This window comes from Penicillium angulare (assembly GCF_028827245.1).
Source record: "Penicillium angulare strain IBT 27051 chromosome Unknown utg000005l_segment0_segment0, whole genome shotgun sequence".
Taxonomy (NCBI): Eukaryota; Fungi; Ascomycota; class Eurotiomycetes; order Eurotiales; family Aspergillaceae; genus Penicillium; species Penicillium angulare.
The window spans coordinates 3,032,051-3,046,740 of record NW_026623164.1 but is presented as its reverse complement, the minus strand read 5'-3'; the positions used below and the strand labels follow the sequence as shown (position 1 = coordinate 3,046,740).

The following is a 14,690-nucleotide window of genomic DNA, read 5'->3' as shown; positions in this document are numbered from 1 at the left end:
CCGCTCCTACAATGACTATAATGCTATGCAAAAGCTTGCGCAGTATATTACCACTAGGCCGTGATCGGCTCCTATGGACTAGATTTTGATTATGATCTACTTTGGATAATCGTTATTTAACTGAAATTTCCACAATTCGCAGTCATATGGTTATTAGCGCAATCTTGATTATCCCGCATCATGACTCACAGGAAGCTAAATTGATGTTAGCGTTAATTTCATTTTTATCCTACTTAATTTACAATATCCCCTCCATTGAAATTCAATTTCTTTCTAAGACCCAATTCAGTGTCGAATCAAATCCCAGAATTTCCCATCTATTCAATATGGAGCATTTTCACCACCTCGCCTCTATCGGAACGCATTCTTTGAGCTATGCGCTACGTGGAATAACAAGAAAACCAGGTTCCCCACTCATAATAGTCATGACCGGGGTGACAAGCAGTGCATTAGAATGGAGTGCAGTCTGCCGCAATCTTGAGTCAGAGGCTTCAATTCTTCTCTATGAGCGCTCCGGATACGGTCGTAGTGAAGAATCCCCACATGAGCCCGACTCACTCACAATAGTCGATGAGCTCTCCAGACTATTGAAGTCGGCTGCGCTGGAGCCGCCGTACTTAGTTGTCGGTCATTCATGGGGTGGGATCCTGGCCCGAGAATTCATCGCATCCAGACAGATCAAGGATATCTATGGGCTAATCCTTGTGGATGCAGTCCAAGAACACATGCTTTTCAAATCTTTCCCTGATCCTAGCGTTTCAGCTGTTACTGAGGGACTAGACTACTACGAGGTAACTGGTATCACAAAAAGTCATCAGTTGACAGAGTCGGAATGGGGTGACTTCGTTGCTGAGGAGGATAGCGATAAGCATGCTCGACAGGCGGAATTGGAGTTGCCTTTCCTTCAAATTAGTCGACCTGTCATTTCTCAAAAGCAACAATTGATACCTCACAAGAACATGCTCCAAGGACGACCTCTTGCCGTACTAAAGGGAAACTGCGCGCGCGACCACAAGTTGATGTACGAGGCTGGCGAGGCGAAGGGACTGGGAAGCGTGGCTCAAAAAGCCATATATCGCGATTATGTGTCAAAATTTGACAATGCCGAAGATGAACATCAACGCGAATTCCTTCACCTGTCAAATTTGAACCGCTATACTGTGACAACAAAGAGCGGTCATAACATTCAACTTACGGAACCCGAATTGGTTGCAAATGAGATCCGATGGGCAGTTAAAAATGGCATCGACATTATTTCTTGAACTCCAAGTGACAGCAGATTATATGAATTACCGTCACCTCCCACCTACGTATGTGCTAAAAGGGATAAAGCAAAGTCTAAGCGCCTCCATAGTCCCCAAATAAACATTCAAACCATAGTTCAACAGTCTTCAAGCAGAGAACAACTAAATCATCACTCAAACCAATAGAACAATTTGATCTCTAACGAGATTCCTTAGGCAGGCGCAATCCAAGATGCGGCAAGTACTTGCCAGGGTGCCAGTAGACAAATAATGCGACACAAGGATAGATGACAAGCGCATCAAAAACATACATCGGCCATTCATGCTTATTGGTGTACCCACCGGAGCCCTCAGAGAATTCCACAAGACGATAGATAGAACGAGCCTGGGAGGAAGGTAGTTAGTATGTCCAGATCCTGATAATGCATTAAAGAAATTCACTGACTAAAATTAGCAGAGTGGTCAAATTTACAACTCGCAACAGAGCAGGCCAGTGTCTGTTCCTGACCCTTCCATCAATGATGTATTCTTTCTCCCCTACTTGTTCATATCGCTGCTCAAGTTCCTTGGAGAATCTCTTCGAAGTGAAGTTGAATCGCACGGCTGCAACTGAGAATAGTCCAAAGGCTATAAGTTGAATAATGACACCAGCCATGGCAATTCCTTTCCCCTTGTCGACCTTATCAGCACTATCCGAATCGCCAGGGCTGGCGGAAGATATCATGATGGCTCCACTGAGTTGGAGAAGAAGGGCCACAATGTCAAAGCCAACGAAAATGGGAGTGATAAAACGTGGAGGAACCCAGCACAGGCGCAATGTGCGGGATTCCCGAGGCACGACCAGGAAAAGAATGCGACTGAATAAGATGTAACAACAGGCGGCCATCAGGACCGGTGACAGAATAATGAGCGAAAATTGAAGCACATAGATAGGCTTTTCAGTCACATTTTGTGTGGAGATGCAGCGCCCGATATAGCCGACAGCCTCCACTAGTGGACACGTTAGAATTCCAGTTTTGAGTTATTAGGTCTTGAACTTACTCGCTGCTGCCAAAACCATGACTGCCCAAATCCATGACTTGTATCGAATCCATTGGACAAAGGTGAGAATAAATGCAATACCGTATAGATCAGCGGTAACAATTGCAACGGCCAACGATGGGTCGTATTGGTAAAACGAAGTACCAGTTTCGTGAGAACGAGGTCCTAGAGCCATATCGAGATAGTTGTCACTTTGTGTATATATTTGATGTTTAAGCAGACATCATCTTGGAATGCTTCAATCACGGGGGACTTGTCCAAGTTTAAGTATCTAGATCGGCCCTTGTGGCTTTTAGATTACGAGTCCGAGTCCACGGAACAATTTTGGTGGAAGCCTGCTAGTACCACTTGATTCCATTTTCTGGGCAGCCTCAGAACCCCCCACAAACGGCAAGAGATTCGTTGTATTGAGATGGACTACTAAGCGGATCTTACAGAAAAGCCAACTTCTTGTTTATCAGGATATTCAACATAGCCTCAATCTTATCTCCGATGGATTTTTGATGCAGTAACAACATTGGCCCTTCAGCTATCCATCTCAGCCACCTCCCTAAACGCTAGAATTTGAGAACTTCTTTGAAGTTTTTTTCAGGTCTTTCTTGGGGCCCTCCCTACCTAGTATAATCACCGTCGATCTATGATCCACAGTACGGCGAAATGCCCCCTCCATTAGGAATAGCGTCGTTGAGCCCCAGTGTGGATACGTTTCCACCAATCGACGTCTCGAAACCCCACTGGTTAACATGGCTGCTTATCCAGCTGAACCTTGCACGGTGGCTGCGCAGCTTGATTATTCCCGGCGTTGAAGGCTGTCCACGATTCTTTTTGTCCTAAAATGAAAGAAATTCGAGGAAGTTGGGTCAAACTTGACCCATACCCAAATCACAAACATGCCGTTCTATGGTCGCCCTAGTAAAAGTTGTGGGAGTTGTCGCGAGAGGCGCATTAAGGTAAGTGCTAGCCGATGGATACCGCACGCGACCTAAATCAGCTAACAGTGACCATATGGGGTAGTGTGATCGTATACACCCGGTCTGTTCGCAGTGTATTAGGGCGGATAAACCATGTGGTGGCTACCGTGATGTCCCTGCACTTCTGTTCCGTGACGAAACAGACAAAGCGGCCTGGAGGTCTGCAACAGCGAAGTCTAGAGCAGGGGAGGGTCGCAGGACTTTAAACAAGTCTAAGACGCATTCGGATTCTTCTTCAATGAACTCTGAGGAACATCTGTCGAAAGTTGCAATGCAGAATTGGCAGACTGATCTGGCAGCATTGACTTCTACGATTCCTGCTTCGCCTTCCATTAACATGGAGGAGCAGGGATTAAACTTCTTTGTGACTCAATTCATGACAACCGTCTCAGGAGTAGATGAAGGATCTTTTATTTTGTCATCATCTCCACTATTGAAAACGCTAGCTGTGGAGCTTCCGCTTCGAGAGGCCGTCATTTCGGTTGGATTAGCCGCATTGTCGAACGTCACTCAAGATCGTAGCCTGCTCCGATTGGCAAGGCAGAAGTACGTGGTATCTATAAATGCCGTTCGTCAAGCTGTGGAGCATCCAGAGAAAGCCAATCCGGATCGAACACTGAAGCTAATTCTGATGTTAAGTTTGTACGAGGTATGCGCTTCGCCCCCTCCTCTCTGGTCTATAGTCTCCCTTGGAATTTGCCCGACTAATCCCCCCACCCTCTCTAGATGGTCTGCTGTACATCCACTAGTATTGACATGTGGCTGGTGCACTTGAATGGAGCAGCAGCTTTGCTCCGACAAGGATCCTTCGAGCGGGTGATGGAATCCGAAGACTCCCGGCCACGCATGCAATTTTATTACATTTCCATGGTCAAGTATTTCCTTTGTCACGCTAAAATACCACCCGAGCTGCTGGACTTTGATGTCGAATCAATTAAAACCTCCAACGACAATGATCTCCCTGCTGTTAGCTTGATTGAGATCCTTGTGCGGTGCATGATACTGCATTCTAAACGCCATGATATGGACCCCGAACTCTGTTTACAAGTAGCAATAGGCTTGGAAGCAGAGCTTTTTGAATGGGAACACTCTCTACCAGAGAGGTGGCAGTTTCATATGGAATATTCCAATGACATTCAAAATACTTTCCATGGGCAGTATGTGGTATACCAAGACATATGGGCGTCAAGGGATATTAATCATTATTTTTGGGGACGGCTGCTCATCACCGAGCTCATTGTGATGAGTATCTCAAAAATAGCGTCTCTGGGACTTTTAGCTCCAAGCCATCTCGAACTACGCCAGCAAGCTATGAATACATCTTCGCTCATGGCTGAGTATGTTTGTGCTGGTGCTGCATCCCAGCTCGGCTTTTACGGGAAGGGAGTTCCATTCCGAAAACTATCATGCTTGCCACCATTGAATGGCGTCTTTATGCTGCTGTTTCCGATGTCAATTGCTGGCAGTTCACCTGCCGCGCGTGATGAGGTTAGTGAGTGGGTGATTCAAAAGTTTGAGTTCATTAGTGCTAGTATGGGGATTCAACGGGCTCGGGAACTGATTCCAAGGATAAAGCTGGTTCGTGCTTGGAAAGCAGAGTGTATCAGTATTCCTTTTTGATAAAGGATTCGTGTGCGATATAGGACTGCGAAGAAGTGGGACCGGGTCAAATGTGAATGATTTAATAATGCAACCGTATACGACATAGATACCTCATTGTGGATTCTTTTGTTTTATGATCAAGAGAAGTCACAAATGAATATAAAATATTTTTTTCTAAAGCGAAAGCCTGTGGCTCGATATGTAGTTTGACTTCTTTCAACGAAGACTAATTTGATTTTTTTTAGCTTGGCGCCGTGGGAAAGGCTTGGTCAGCTTGCTTAACGTATTGACAGCAATTAAGTATAATAATTGTTTTATATCCTTGATTCTTCTTTTTTTAAATACAATTCTACCAGTTCCAATACACAGCACGCGCAACACTGAAGTCAACCCGATTTCATAGATCAGCCAACTTGGCGCTAGTCCTGATTAGGTGATACTGGTTCAGCTCCTTGACGCGGTCAGACGCGACTTCATTTATCCGTCGCATTGCCCTTGAACTTGTCGTTCATCTCCGCAAATTTCCAACCATACAACCAATTCGATATGGTTGACGAGGACTGTAAGTTCCCGTGTATCTTTTTGATCCCTAACATATCTAATTGATTTTTCAGGGTCGTGCGACGCGAATGATGCGGTTCACATCACCGTTGTCCAGCCCGGAGAAACAAAGCCCAAGACGCTCTCTACCTTCCACCCTCAATTCACCTATCCCATCTTCGGCGATGAAGAGCAAATATTTGGCTATAAAGGATTGATTATTCGTTTACGATTCGCGGCCCATGACCTTCGGCCCCATGTCCATATTTCCTACGATGAGCGATTCAAGCCGGTTGGTGACACCACTGCGCTTGATCTTCTTGGTACCCTGAAGCCATTCATTCCACAAGGTATGCTCTGATACTCCACCTACTGAGTATTGAAGGATGCGATTTGACCGCAAGATTGATAACAGAGGCCCTCATAAATTTACCCGAGTACGAGAAAGCCGTCCAAGAGGATCCTTCGGCGAAAGATTTTAAACCGCCCGGCAAACAGGTCCTCAGTTATGAGGTTAACGGTAGACAATATGAAATTTGGGCCGGCTCATTGGCGGATCCAGAGATTAAGCGCCTGCTTGATCGAGTACAGGTTCTCGTCTCCTTGTTCATCGAGGCCGGCACGCCTCTCGAGACGGACGACCCTGAATGGACTCTGGAGCGCTGGACAGTGTTCTTCATGTACGTTTTCTTGTTCCCTTTGCGCTTGCCAATCATGATTCTGACCATTACAGTTATGAGAAGGTGACACCGCCAACGCCAACCGCTTCGTCCTATTCCATTGTAGGCTACGCGACCACTTATCGATACTGGCTTTACCAGCGAGACCGATCTGAAAACCCTACTGTGAAGAACGATGATTTCCCTCAGGCGGAGATCAAGATTTCTGAACTCCCCGGTCGCCTGCGCATTGCACAATTCCTTGTCCTTCCTTCACATCACCGCTCAGGTCATGGAACCCACCTATACACCACAATTCATGCATTCTGCATCGCCGACCCTACAATCGTGGAGTTGACAGTCGAAGATCCCAACGAACAATTTGATGCGCTTCGAGACTCGGCCGACTTCTGTCTTCTACAGCCCGAGTTCATCAAGCACAATGTCAACCTTAATCCTGATCCAAATGGAGCATATTCTAAAAAGCAACGACAACGCTTGGTTCCTACCGCTGCTTTGATTCCCAGCGCAACTTTGGTTGAGATTCGCAAATCTTTCAAAATCGAGTCCACTCAGTTTGCACACATCCTGGAGATGTTCCTGCTAAGTCGAATTCCCAAGAGTCACCGCCTGGCCGGAGGAACAAACCTAGCTCGTCTACTGATCAAAAAGCACAAGGCCGACAATGAAAATGATCGGCGGTATTACTGGTGGCGTATGCTCACTAAGCAGCGCCTGTATAAGAAGCATAAGGAGTTGCTGGACGAGCTAGAGCTCCTTGACCGGGTAGAGAAGCTGGATGATACTGTTCGAAACGTGGAGGAGGGTTATGAAATGACGTTAGAGGCTTTTGAGGAACGACCTTCTGAATCAGATGAGGAAGAAGAACAGCCTGCGGAGCCCAGTGGCAGTGTCCGCCGCAAGAAGCGCAAGTTAGCTGTCATTGAGGACGATGACGACGATGAATGGGAAGACATTGAAGACAAAAAATTGTTGACCAAGCGCCCAAAGGTTTAATATTTTGAAAACGTTGGAATATCAAAATGCGCTCTCTTGCTACTAGTTAGTATGTAACCTATTGCAGTATTCTCAGTTCGATTCAATGCTAGCAAATTTATACCATCAGTAATCAAATTAAAAAAGAAGAAGTTCACGTGTCTCAAATCAGTTTCAATAAAAGTCACGTATTTAAGTTGTATTTGAGATCTGTTTCCTTGAACAGTTGATAATCCACCATTAAGGCTTGACCAATCTCGGCACATCATTTTTTCCGGAAATCGAGCTGATGCGGAGCTCGGTTGCGCCCAGTTGCTCTCTCCAACCCCTCCAAAGAACCGCAACGGCCAATCCACCGGCCATACCATTTCATTACTCCTACTCAACTTTCCTGCAAGCGAAGGGATAATTGTCACGCATCTTCAACCCGAGTTTACACTTCTACAAGACTCACAAACCCGTCGCATAGCGATCCCAATCCGCAATGGTAATCCCTCCGCAATCCAACAACTACAACCAGATACTGACGTCTTATCTCCCAGCTTCCTCTCGGTCTTCTCACGGCCGCTCAAGGCCACCCGATGCTGGTGGAGCTGAAGAATGGCGAAACCCTCAACGGCCACCTCGTGACGTGCGACAACTGGATGAACCTGATCCTCCGCGAAGTCGTGCAAACCAGTCCTGAAGGCGATAAGTTCTTCAAATTGCCCGAAGTTTACATCCGAGGAAACAATGTACGTCTAAAATATGAGTTCCGAAGACCTCGATATCTGCTACTCAATCATATTCCCATATCAAATATCCATATGTTCGCAGACTAACCCACCTCTACAGATCAAGTACCTCCGAGTCCCAGATGAAATCGTCGATATCGTTAGGGAACAACAGCAGAACCAACCACAAAACCGACGGGGCGGACATGGTCGAGACGGTGGGCGTGATCGCGGCCGTGGTGGTGGTCGTGGAGGCCGGGGTCGTGGTCGTGGCCGTGGCGGACCCGTTGGTGTATAAGGGATGGTTGTTTTGAACAGAGATTAACACACAAATCCTTTGCATTCATTGAGATGAGTTTTAAAAAGACGAGATGATACCCTGCAGAAATGGTGGGTGGTAAGATGAGGTCGCTCGCGTGAGCTGGTTGGAGCAGGTTTGGTCGAGCATGGCCGTGGCGTATCTGGCTCTCTATTTTTTTTTTTCAGTGGGAACTGAGGTTACTATCGATTGGCGATTTACAAATACTACATATTACATCCCCGACATTGATCTTCTTGGTAGCAGAGGATATGGATTACCTCTCCTTCTAGCTTACTCAACTCTCTCTTGTACACCCGCAAACCATTACAACCGGTACTACAGTGTACATAATTAGCCTGGTCTAAATTTCGGGGCTTGTAACAAGCAAAAATTTATCTCTTGGAGCCATATGCTTCATCTTAGATATCTACGCATATAATTTTGTCGATGCAGGTCACGTGGTGATATCGCGCATGGAAGGTATCTCGATTTCCAGCAAGCGGATAAACTTGCGGAGGTGAGCAGCTCGACATGACACGACCGACACTTGTGCTTGACGGGTTATGGCTCTCATTATGCCCGTCATTCAATCAACTAGCACTTGGCAGCGGTGCGCGACTGGCACGACGACATCAACATATTCCAGAACAATGTCTGTTACGGCTAAATCGATCTACCCCGGTAGACTCGCGGCGATACTACCGCAGTCGACCCAAAGAGACACCCGATAACGACTCTCCCTCTGAATCCCCTCGCTCCGAATTTGTATCATTAAACTCCTCTCCTTCAAATCCCACCTCCCCTCCTAAATCCAACGATGACTCCATACCGAAATCTACCTACGGTCCATATTTTGTTTCAGCGGAAGACGGGGGCGACCCGAAGCGCATGGTTCGCGTAAGACAATACCCAAGAGTACCGGAGAGTTATGATCAGAAATCTACGACTAGCCTTGAGAATATGCTGCGGTATATAACGGCTAAAGACCCCCATGTTAAGAGTACGATGCAAGTACTGCGGGCTTTGATTCGGGATCGCAAGGTGGAACCGCATGCTCGGCACTATCGAGCTTTGATTCTTGCTAATTGCGATTGCAAGTTTGGGTCGCCAGAGGCTGTGCGTGGTCTTCTGCAGGAGATGGAGGAGAACAATATCACAGCGGATTCGGGGACGCTCCATGCTGCTTTGAAGGTAAGGAATACAATGTGCATTTTTAGTGGATGGTCAGGAGCTAATATATATACGCCTCTAGGCTCTTGCTGTACATCCGGATTATATACTGCGTCAGGAAATCCTCCGCAAACTTCGAGACCGTTGGCTTACTATCAGTCCTGACGGGTGGCATTTCATGGTTGCGGGTTATCTGCGAGAACATCAGTTCGAGCTGGCATTGGACCAGATCTCACTGATGGAGCGGAAGGGAATTCATATCGAAAATTGGCTACACAGTATGGCTATATATCAGCTTTGTGAATTTGACGAGTTCGATGAGGTGTACCGCCTAATGCAAGCTCGGGTAGAGCAAGGGCATGACATGACGCCTGAGCTTTGGGGACATGTTTTGGCCGGGGCAAGTCAGCATTCCCATTATGATTTAACTCGGTTTATTTGGCGTCGAATGGTGGATCTTGAGTATCTACATCCGGGTCCTGATGTTTCTCGCGAAGCTTTAGCCGTTGCATCATACGCTGGTGACATCTCTCTTGCCCTTGCTATACTTCGCTTCTGTGAGGCTAGTGACTATGCCTTTGGAGCCAGTGAGTACGAAAATGTCTTGAAGATCTATCTCCAAACTGGTGATCTCTATGCGGCATTCAGCGTCCTCTGCACAGTGGGTAAAGCGGGACTCGAAGTTGACGAGGAATGGATCCAGGCAATAGTTTCGTATATGATCGAGCACAATACGAGTCACTGGGATGCATGGTCACTTCTCAAACGATTGAAGAAAGATAACCCGGAAGTATCTATTGACTGCGTGCGGGTTGTTGCTGAGCTCTGTGAGCATTTGGCCCAAGAAGAGCCTTCAGTTGTCAAAGACGCAATTGGCTTCTACAAAGAGCTCTATACTTTGCGCCCGCAGGGCGCGGATGTGCATGTCTACAACTCATTGGTTCGGATGTGTCGTCATGGCAAGGACAGCCAGTCCGGTCTCTTCCTAGTGAAAGAGATGGCTTCGTTAGGCATCCCTCCAGATCCCGACACTTTTGAGGCTCTCGTTCTACTCTGCCTCGACGCTGGAAATTACGAATCCGCCTACAAGTATCTTGAAGACCTCCTCCGTCTAGAGGATGGAATCGTCAGCGAAGAGACCCGACTTGAGATACGCAGTATGTGCTCTGACTCGGTCAATGAGTTTGCTGTACGATTACAGTCGCATCCTCTAATTCAAGAACCCAGCCCGCAAGCCACATCTCAAATCCTAAAGCGGAAAAGTCGTCGACGCTGGGGTCGAACCTGGTATCGACCTGCATATTATCGCCAGATGCTTTCGCACGAGGACCGGATCGCATGGAATAAGAAACGGCGACAAAATAAACGGCGGAACGAGGCCATTGCTCGCCACAGGGAAAAGACGGATCTCGAGGGAAAAGGCTTTGCCTTACCAGAGTTCTAAGTTTTCTAAGCTTACAGGGAATATGCGTTCGGGAGCCCGTCTCTTTATCGGCATGTTTCAGGCCCATGCAGTGTCGGAGGGGCGGAGCTGCAAGATCATGGCTGCATTGGGTATCATTCCTTTGTTCCGATCCGACGATACGGGCAAAATCCGTGGAAAATTGCATGGAGGCGTCAGCTGTGCAACCATGGACGTTGCGGGTGCGGTGTGCCTCTCGGCTACATTGAACGGATACCGGATCCCTGTGTTCCATAGAGATTACAGTAGATAAGAAAGAAAAAATAATCAATCCTGTACAGTACCAAGTACCAAACAAAATCATGATCCGGAATAAAGAAAAATCAAAACCAACCACCACCAGGCGCCAGGGCTTTTTGCCGAGGTGGAGATCGAGTAATGGCAAGAACCTTGGGAACTATGGCCGTTTCATCGTGAACCGCCTTAACCCACCCAAACCACCCAAATCACCCCAAAAAATCCAAGATCTTCCCTTTTCTCCTTTTTACCCAAAGTCCCTTGAACTCCACTCTCTAACCGCCCATTATTGGTCTCCACCACTATAAAAAGTGGGCAAACTTGCGTGAGACATGCATCTAAGGCTGGACCCCGGCGCGATCAGACAATGAGACCTCGTTAGCACTCTCTGACGCCAGCGCCTCCCAGCGCCTCCCGTTCAGCCACCTAGTGGTTGGGAATAAATGATTCGAGGGGCAGGATTGAGTTGGCACATCCCCTGAAGGCGAAGGGATCGACGGGGAAGTGGGTCATTGCGTGAGAATCAAAGAAGTGGAGAGTGGAGAAGGGGGAAAAAGTGATTCCGCTCATTGCATGCTGGTTTGTTAGTTTTGTTGTCACTGCCAAGGGTTTCGTCAGCTACACCCATGGTTTGTCCTGTTCCTGGTTCTGGTTCTTAAAGAACATTCTCCCCCAACCCCCGAAAGAAAGTTGTATATAACCAGCTACTCTCTTCCGTCATCTCTATCACCCCAACTCTTACTATTATATCTTCTTCCTTAAATTGTACATTTGTTCTCCACGCCGTGTTGATACAATCGTTCATCATCCCTCACTATGCAATTCACTACCCTTCTACCCGTCTTCCTGTCCACTCTGGGCTTAGCCAATGCTGCTGCTCTCGCTCAGCCTCCACCATGGCAAGTCTCTGACTGGAGCATCGTCAGTTCTCCAGGTGGTACAGTCTACCGATTCGATATCCAAGCCAGTGCATCTGCAAACTCTCCTGGCTTCAAGACCCACTGCGACGGCATTGTTCCCAACGCTACAGCCTGCGACAACAAGAACGTTACTGCCACAGTTTCCCAAGACGGTCACCCGCTGTGGAATGTGGAGGTTAGCCATGTCTGGTACCTGTTTCCCAAGAATGAGGCCGAGCAAACCTACTGGGCTACCGGCGAGAAGAATGTGACTCGTCTCCAATCGAATTTCACCATCACCCCGGATCACTTCTACGGCGTGGCATAAGAAACACAAACGAACACTTATGTCCTTTTCTTTTCATATCTTTCTTTTCCCCTCTTTGGTTTCCTGGGAAACATTTACAGATAGGACTACCAACTATCTAGTCTTGTAATGGGCGTTATTGGGGGTTTATCTATACTGTTTCCTTCATGACGGCGTTACTAGTGTTCTCCTTACGACTCGACTTTTCTTGTGGCTCTAAATATCATGCACATAGGAATAGGTAGATTGATGTACAATATGGAAATAAACTCAAGATCTCACATACCAATTGTTGTCTATTATACATAGTTGAAAGGTCTAAACGCCAAAATCTTTCCCGCTGTCAAAGCCGTGACATCATCGGCTGCGCCTCAACCCAATAAAAACCTACAATTACAGGATAATTCTCAGTAGTGAGAGATACAAAGCTCAAATTCACACTACTTTCAGTTCTAACCCATTCCTATGTTATAATATCTCTCATATATACGCGAGTTATTCCTTGACTCGCGAGAATGGTAAGCGTGCCCAACGCGCTTAGCTTAATCTCTTCAAACCCAGACCCAGACCCAACTAACCTCTGCAGGCCTCGATTCTCCGCCAAATCGTCGCCGGTCCCAGATTACAGCACCCAGAATCGAATCTCGATCTATGCTATGTGACAGATAAAAGTATGTATTCGCTCATGGAATGGTTACGAAATAATCAAACCCCCCAAAAACACTAAACTAATCCCCCTCAGTCATCGCCACGTCAGGACCCTCAGGAACCTACCCCCAACGCGCATATCGCAACCCCCTCGACGCCCTAGTCAACTTCCTCGATCTCAAACATGGCTCAAACTGGTGTATCTGGGAATTCCGCGCCGAAGGAACAGGTTATCCGGACTCAGAAGTCTACGGCCGAATCCACCATTTCCCATGGCCGGATCACCATCCCCCGCCCTTCGCCCTACTCCCAAATATAATGGGTAGTATGCGAAACTGGATACACAAAACAGATGACATTACAGTGACCAATAACGATAAGGATCAAGATGGCTCGAGCTCGAACGAGAGGGTCATCGTCGTACACTGCAAAGCTGGCAAAGGACGCAGCGGAACTATCGCAACAGGATACCTGATCAGCCAGGAGGGGTGGAAGAAGGAAGATGCTCTTCAGCGATTCACGGAACGACGCATGCGCGTTGGGTTCGGTGCTGGAGTTAGTATTCCCAGTCAACTGCGATATGTTGGGTATATTGATCGGTGGACGAATGAGTTACATAAGGAATATGTGGAACGGCCTGTTGAGATTCTGGAAGTTCATATCTGGGGACTGAGAGATGGAGTTAAAGTTGCCATTGAAGGATTCGAGGATGAGGGCAAGAAAATCAAACCAATTCATATGTTTCATCGACGAGAGCGAACGGTCATCGACTCGGGAAATACCACTCCGAAAGAAAAAGAAGAGTCGCAGTCCAAGACAGACTCCTCTACTCCAGCTCCATCGGGAAATGCAACTCCTCTAGACTCACAAACCGATATCTCGACCCCATCTACTTCCCGCCGAACAACAGGATTGCAACAGACGTTGTCGGCTGTCATATTCCGGCCTGAGAACCCCGTTATCGTGCCTGGGTCAGATGTGAATATTGATTTCGAGAGAAGGAGCAAAGCCTCGTATACAGGATTTGCAATGGTTACATCCGTCGCGCATGTATGGTTTAATGCCTTCTTTGAAGGTGGACATGAGAATGAGTCTGGTGTTTTTGAAACGGAGTGGGCTGCCATGGATGGAATCAAGGGGAGTGCGAGGAAAGGTATTCGTGCTCTAGAGAGATTGAAGGTTGTATGGCGGTATCCTGTGACGGAGGATGTGGCGACTGCTGCTACTACTACGACTGGGCGACCGATTAGTGAGCCGAAGCCGGGAGAACCTATTTGTGAAAGTCATCCTGCGGATTGGAGGGGTTCGTTGGAGCAGCCTCGTCATGATGAGAGTTCAAAGGATAAGAAGGAGAATAAGTCTTTACGGGAACGGGGTGCTGAGGGGCATGACTTTGCTGGTGCCCCTACCCCCGTGAAGGATGGTGATGGTGATGCCAATGGTGGGATGTCGGCACAGGAGTTGGAGAGACAGTTTGGATTGCGGGCGCAGACGGATGCTAGTAAGGATGTAAGTCTTGCTGGGACTGATGATGAGGGGCGCTCGGCCACGGATGATGAAGGACGAGTGGTGAAGGCTAAGGAGAATGGGAATGGGGACATGGAGGGAGTGAAGTCTTATTTTGAGAAGAATGGGGAGAATAGGTGAAGTCCGAGTCTGGGTCTGGATACCTAATGTCTTATATGAGTATTTATAATTTGCAGTTTTAAATATGTATCATAGACACATGAGTACTGGAGTATAGAAACACATATCATGAATCGATTTGTATATGAATGACATGTGGGAAATTTATTGATGTAGATCTATAGAGACATTATGAGACTTGATTTAAGGTTGAAGTAATACAAAATATGGACACAAAGAACAGAAAACAGACAATGTATACCGATTCCAAAGC

General features: G+C 47.2%; 8 protein-coding genes across 8 annotated transcripts; 7 read left to right on the top strand and 1 right to left on the bottom strand.

Moving 5' to 3' along the window:
- Positions 1 to 326: 326 nt before the first annotated feature.
- Positions 327 to 1,262, top strand: N7478_008477 (alpha/beta fold hydrolase; the record flags this gene model as incomplete). Its single annotated transcript, XM_056924691.1, has 1 exon — positions 327 to 1,262. One exon carries the CDS (start codon positions 327 to 329, stop codon positions 1,260 to 1,262), a length of 936 nt encoding a protein of 311 aa, XP_056777417.1.
- A 181-nt stretch (positions 1,263 to 1,443) lies between these two features.
- Positions 1,444 to 2,460, bottom strand: N7478_008476 (RTA1 domain-containing protein; the record flags this gene model as incomplete). The annotated part of the gene is made up of 3 exons (XM_056924690.1): positions 1,444 to 1,629; positions 1,690 to 2,234; positions 2,286 to 2,460. The coding sequence occupies 3 exons, from the start codon at positions 2,458 to 2,460 to the stop codon at positions 1,444 to 1,446; spliced, it is 906 nt and encodes a 301-aa protein (XP_056777416.1).
- Positions 2,461 to 3,527: 1,067 nt separating this feature from the next.
- On the top strand, positions 3,528 to 4,876 carry N7478_008475 (uncharacterized protein; the record flags this gene model as incomplete). Its single annotated transcript, XM_056924689.1, has 2 exons — positions 3,528 to 3,905; positions 3,983 to 4,876. The coding sequence occupies 2 exons, from the start codon at positions 3,528 to 3,530 to the stop codon at positions 4,874 to 4,876; spliced, it is 1,272 nt and encodes a 423-aa protein (XP_056777415.1).
- Positions 4,877 to 5,404: 528 nt separating this feature from the next.
- Positions 5,405 to 7,074, top strand: hat1 (histone acetyltransferase catalytic subunit HAT1; the record flags this gene model as incomplete). The annotated part of the gene is made up of 4 exons (XM_056924688.1): positions 5,405 to 5,420; positions 5,473 to 5,748; positions 5,814 to 6,078; positions 6,132 to 7,074. 4 exons carry the CDS (start codon positions 5,405 to 5,407, stop codon positions 7,072 to 7,074), a joined length of 1,500 nt encoding a protein of 499 aa, XP_056777414.1.
- A 463-nt stretch (positions 7,075 to 7,537) lies between these two features.
- Positions 7,538 to 8,064, top strand: N7478_008473 (U6 snRNA-associated Sm-like protein LSm4; the record flags this gene model as incomplete). Its single annotated transcript, XM_056924687.1, has 3 exons — positions 7,538 to 7,540; positions 7,596 to 7,787; positions 7,888 to 8,064. 3 exons carry the CDS (start codon positions 7,538 to 7,540, stop codon positions 8,062 to 8,064), a joined length of 372 nt encoding a protein of 123 aa, XP_056777413.1.
- Positions 8,065 to 8,598: 534 nt separating this feature from the next.
- N7478_008472 (pentatricopeptide repeat protein) lies at positions 8,599 to 10,681 on the top strand (the record flags this gene model as incomplete). The annotated part of the gene is made up of 2 exons (XM_056924686.1): positions 8,599 to 9,258; positions 9,320 to 10,681. 2 exons carry the CDS (start codon positions 8,599 to 8,601, stop codon positions 10,679 to 10,681), a joined length of 2,022 nt encoding a protein of 673 aa, XP_056777412.1.
- A 1,071-nt stretch (positions 10,682 to 11,752) lies between these two features.
- N7478_008471 (uncharacterized protein) lies at positions 11,753 to 12,163 on the top strand (the record flags this gene model as incomplete). Its single annotated transcript, XM_056924685.1, has 1 exon — positions 11,753 to 12,163. The coding sequence occupies one exon, from the start codon at positions 11,753 to 11,755 to the stop codon at positions 12,161 to 12,163; it is 411 nt and encodes a 136-aa protein (XP_056777411.1).
- Positions 12,164 to 12,657: 494 nt separating this feature from the next.
- N7478_008470 (putative phosphatidylinositol-3,4,5-trisphosphate 3-phosphatase) lies at positions 12,658 to 14,437 on the top strand (the record flags this gene model as incomplete). Its single annotated transcript, XM_056924684.1, has 3 exons — positions 12,658 to 12,660; positions 12,729 to 12,813; positions 12,885 to 14,437. The coding sequence occupies 3 exons, from the start codon at positions 12,658 to 12,660 to the stop codon at positions 14,435 to 14,437; spliced, it is 1,641 nt and encodes a 546-aa protein (XP_056777410.1).
- Between the last annotated feature and the right edge of the window lie 253 nt (positions 14,438 to 14,690).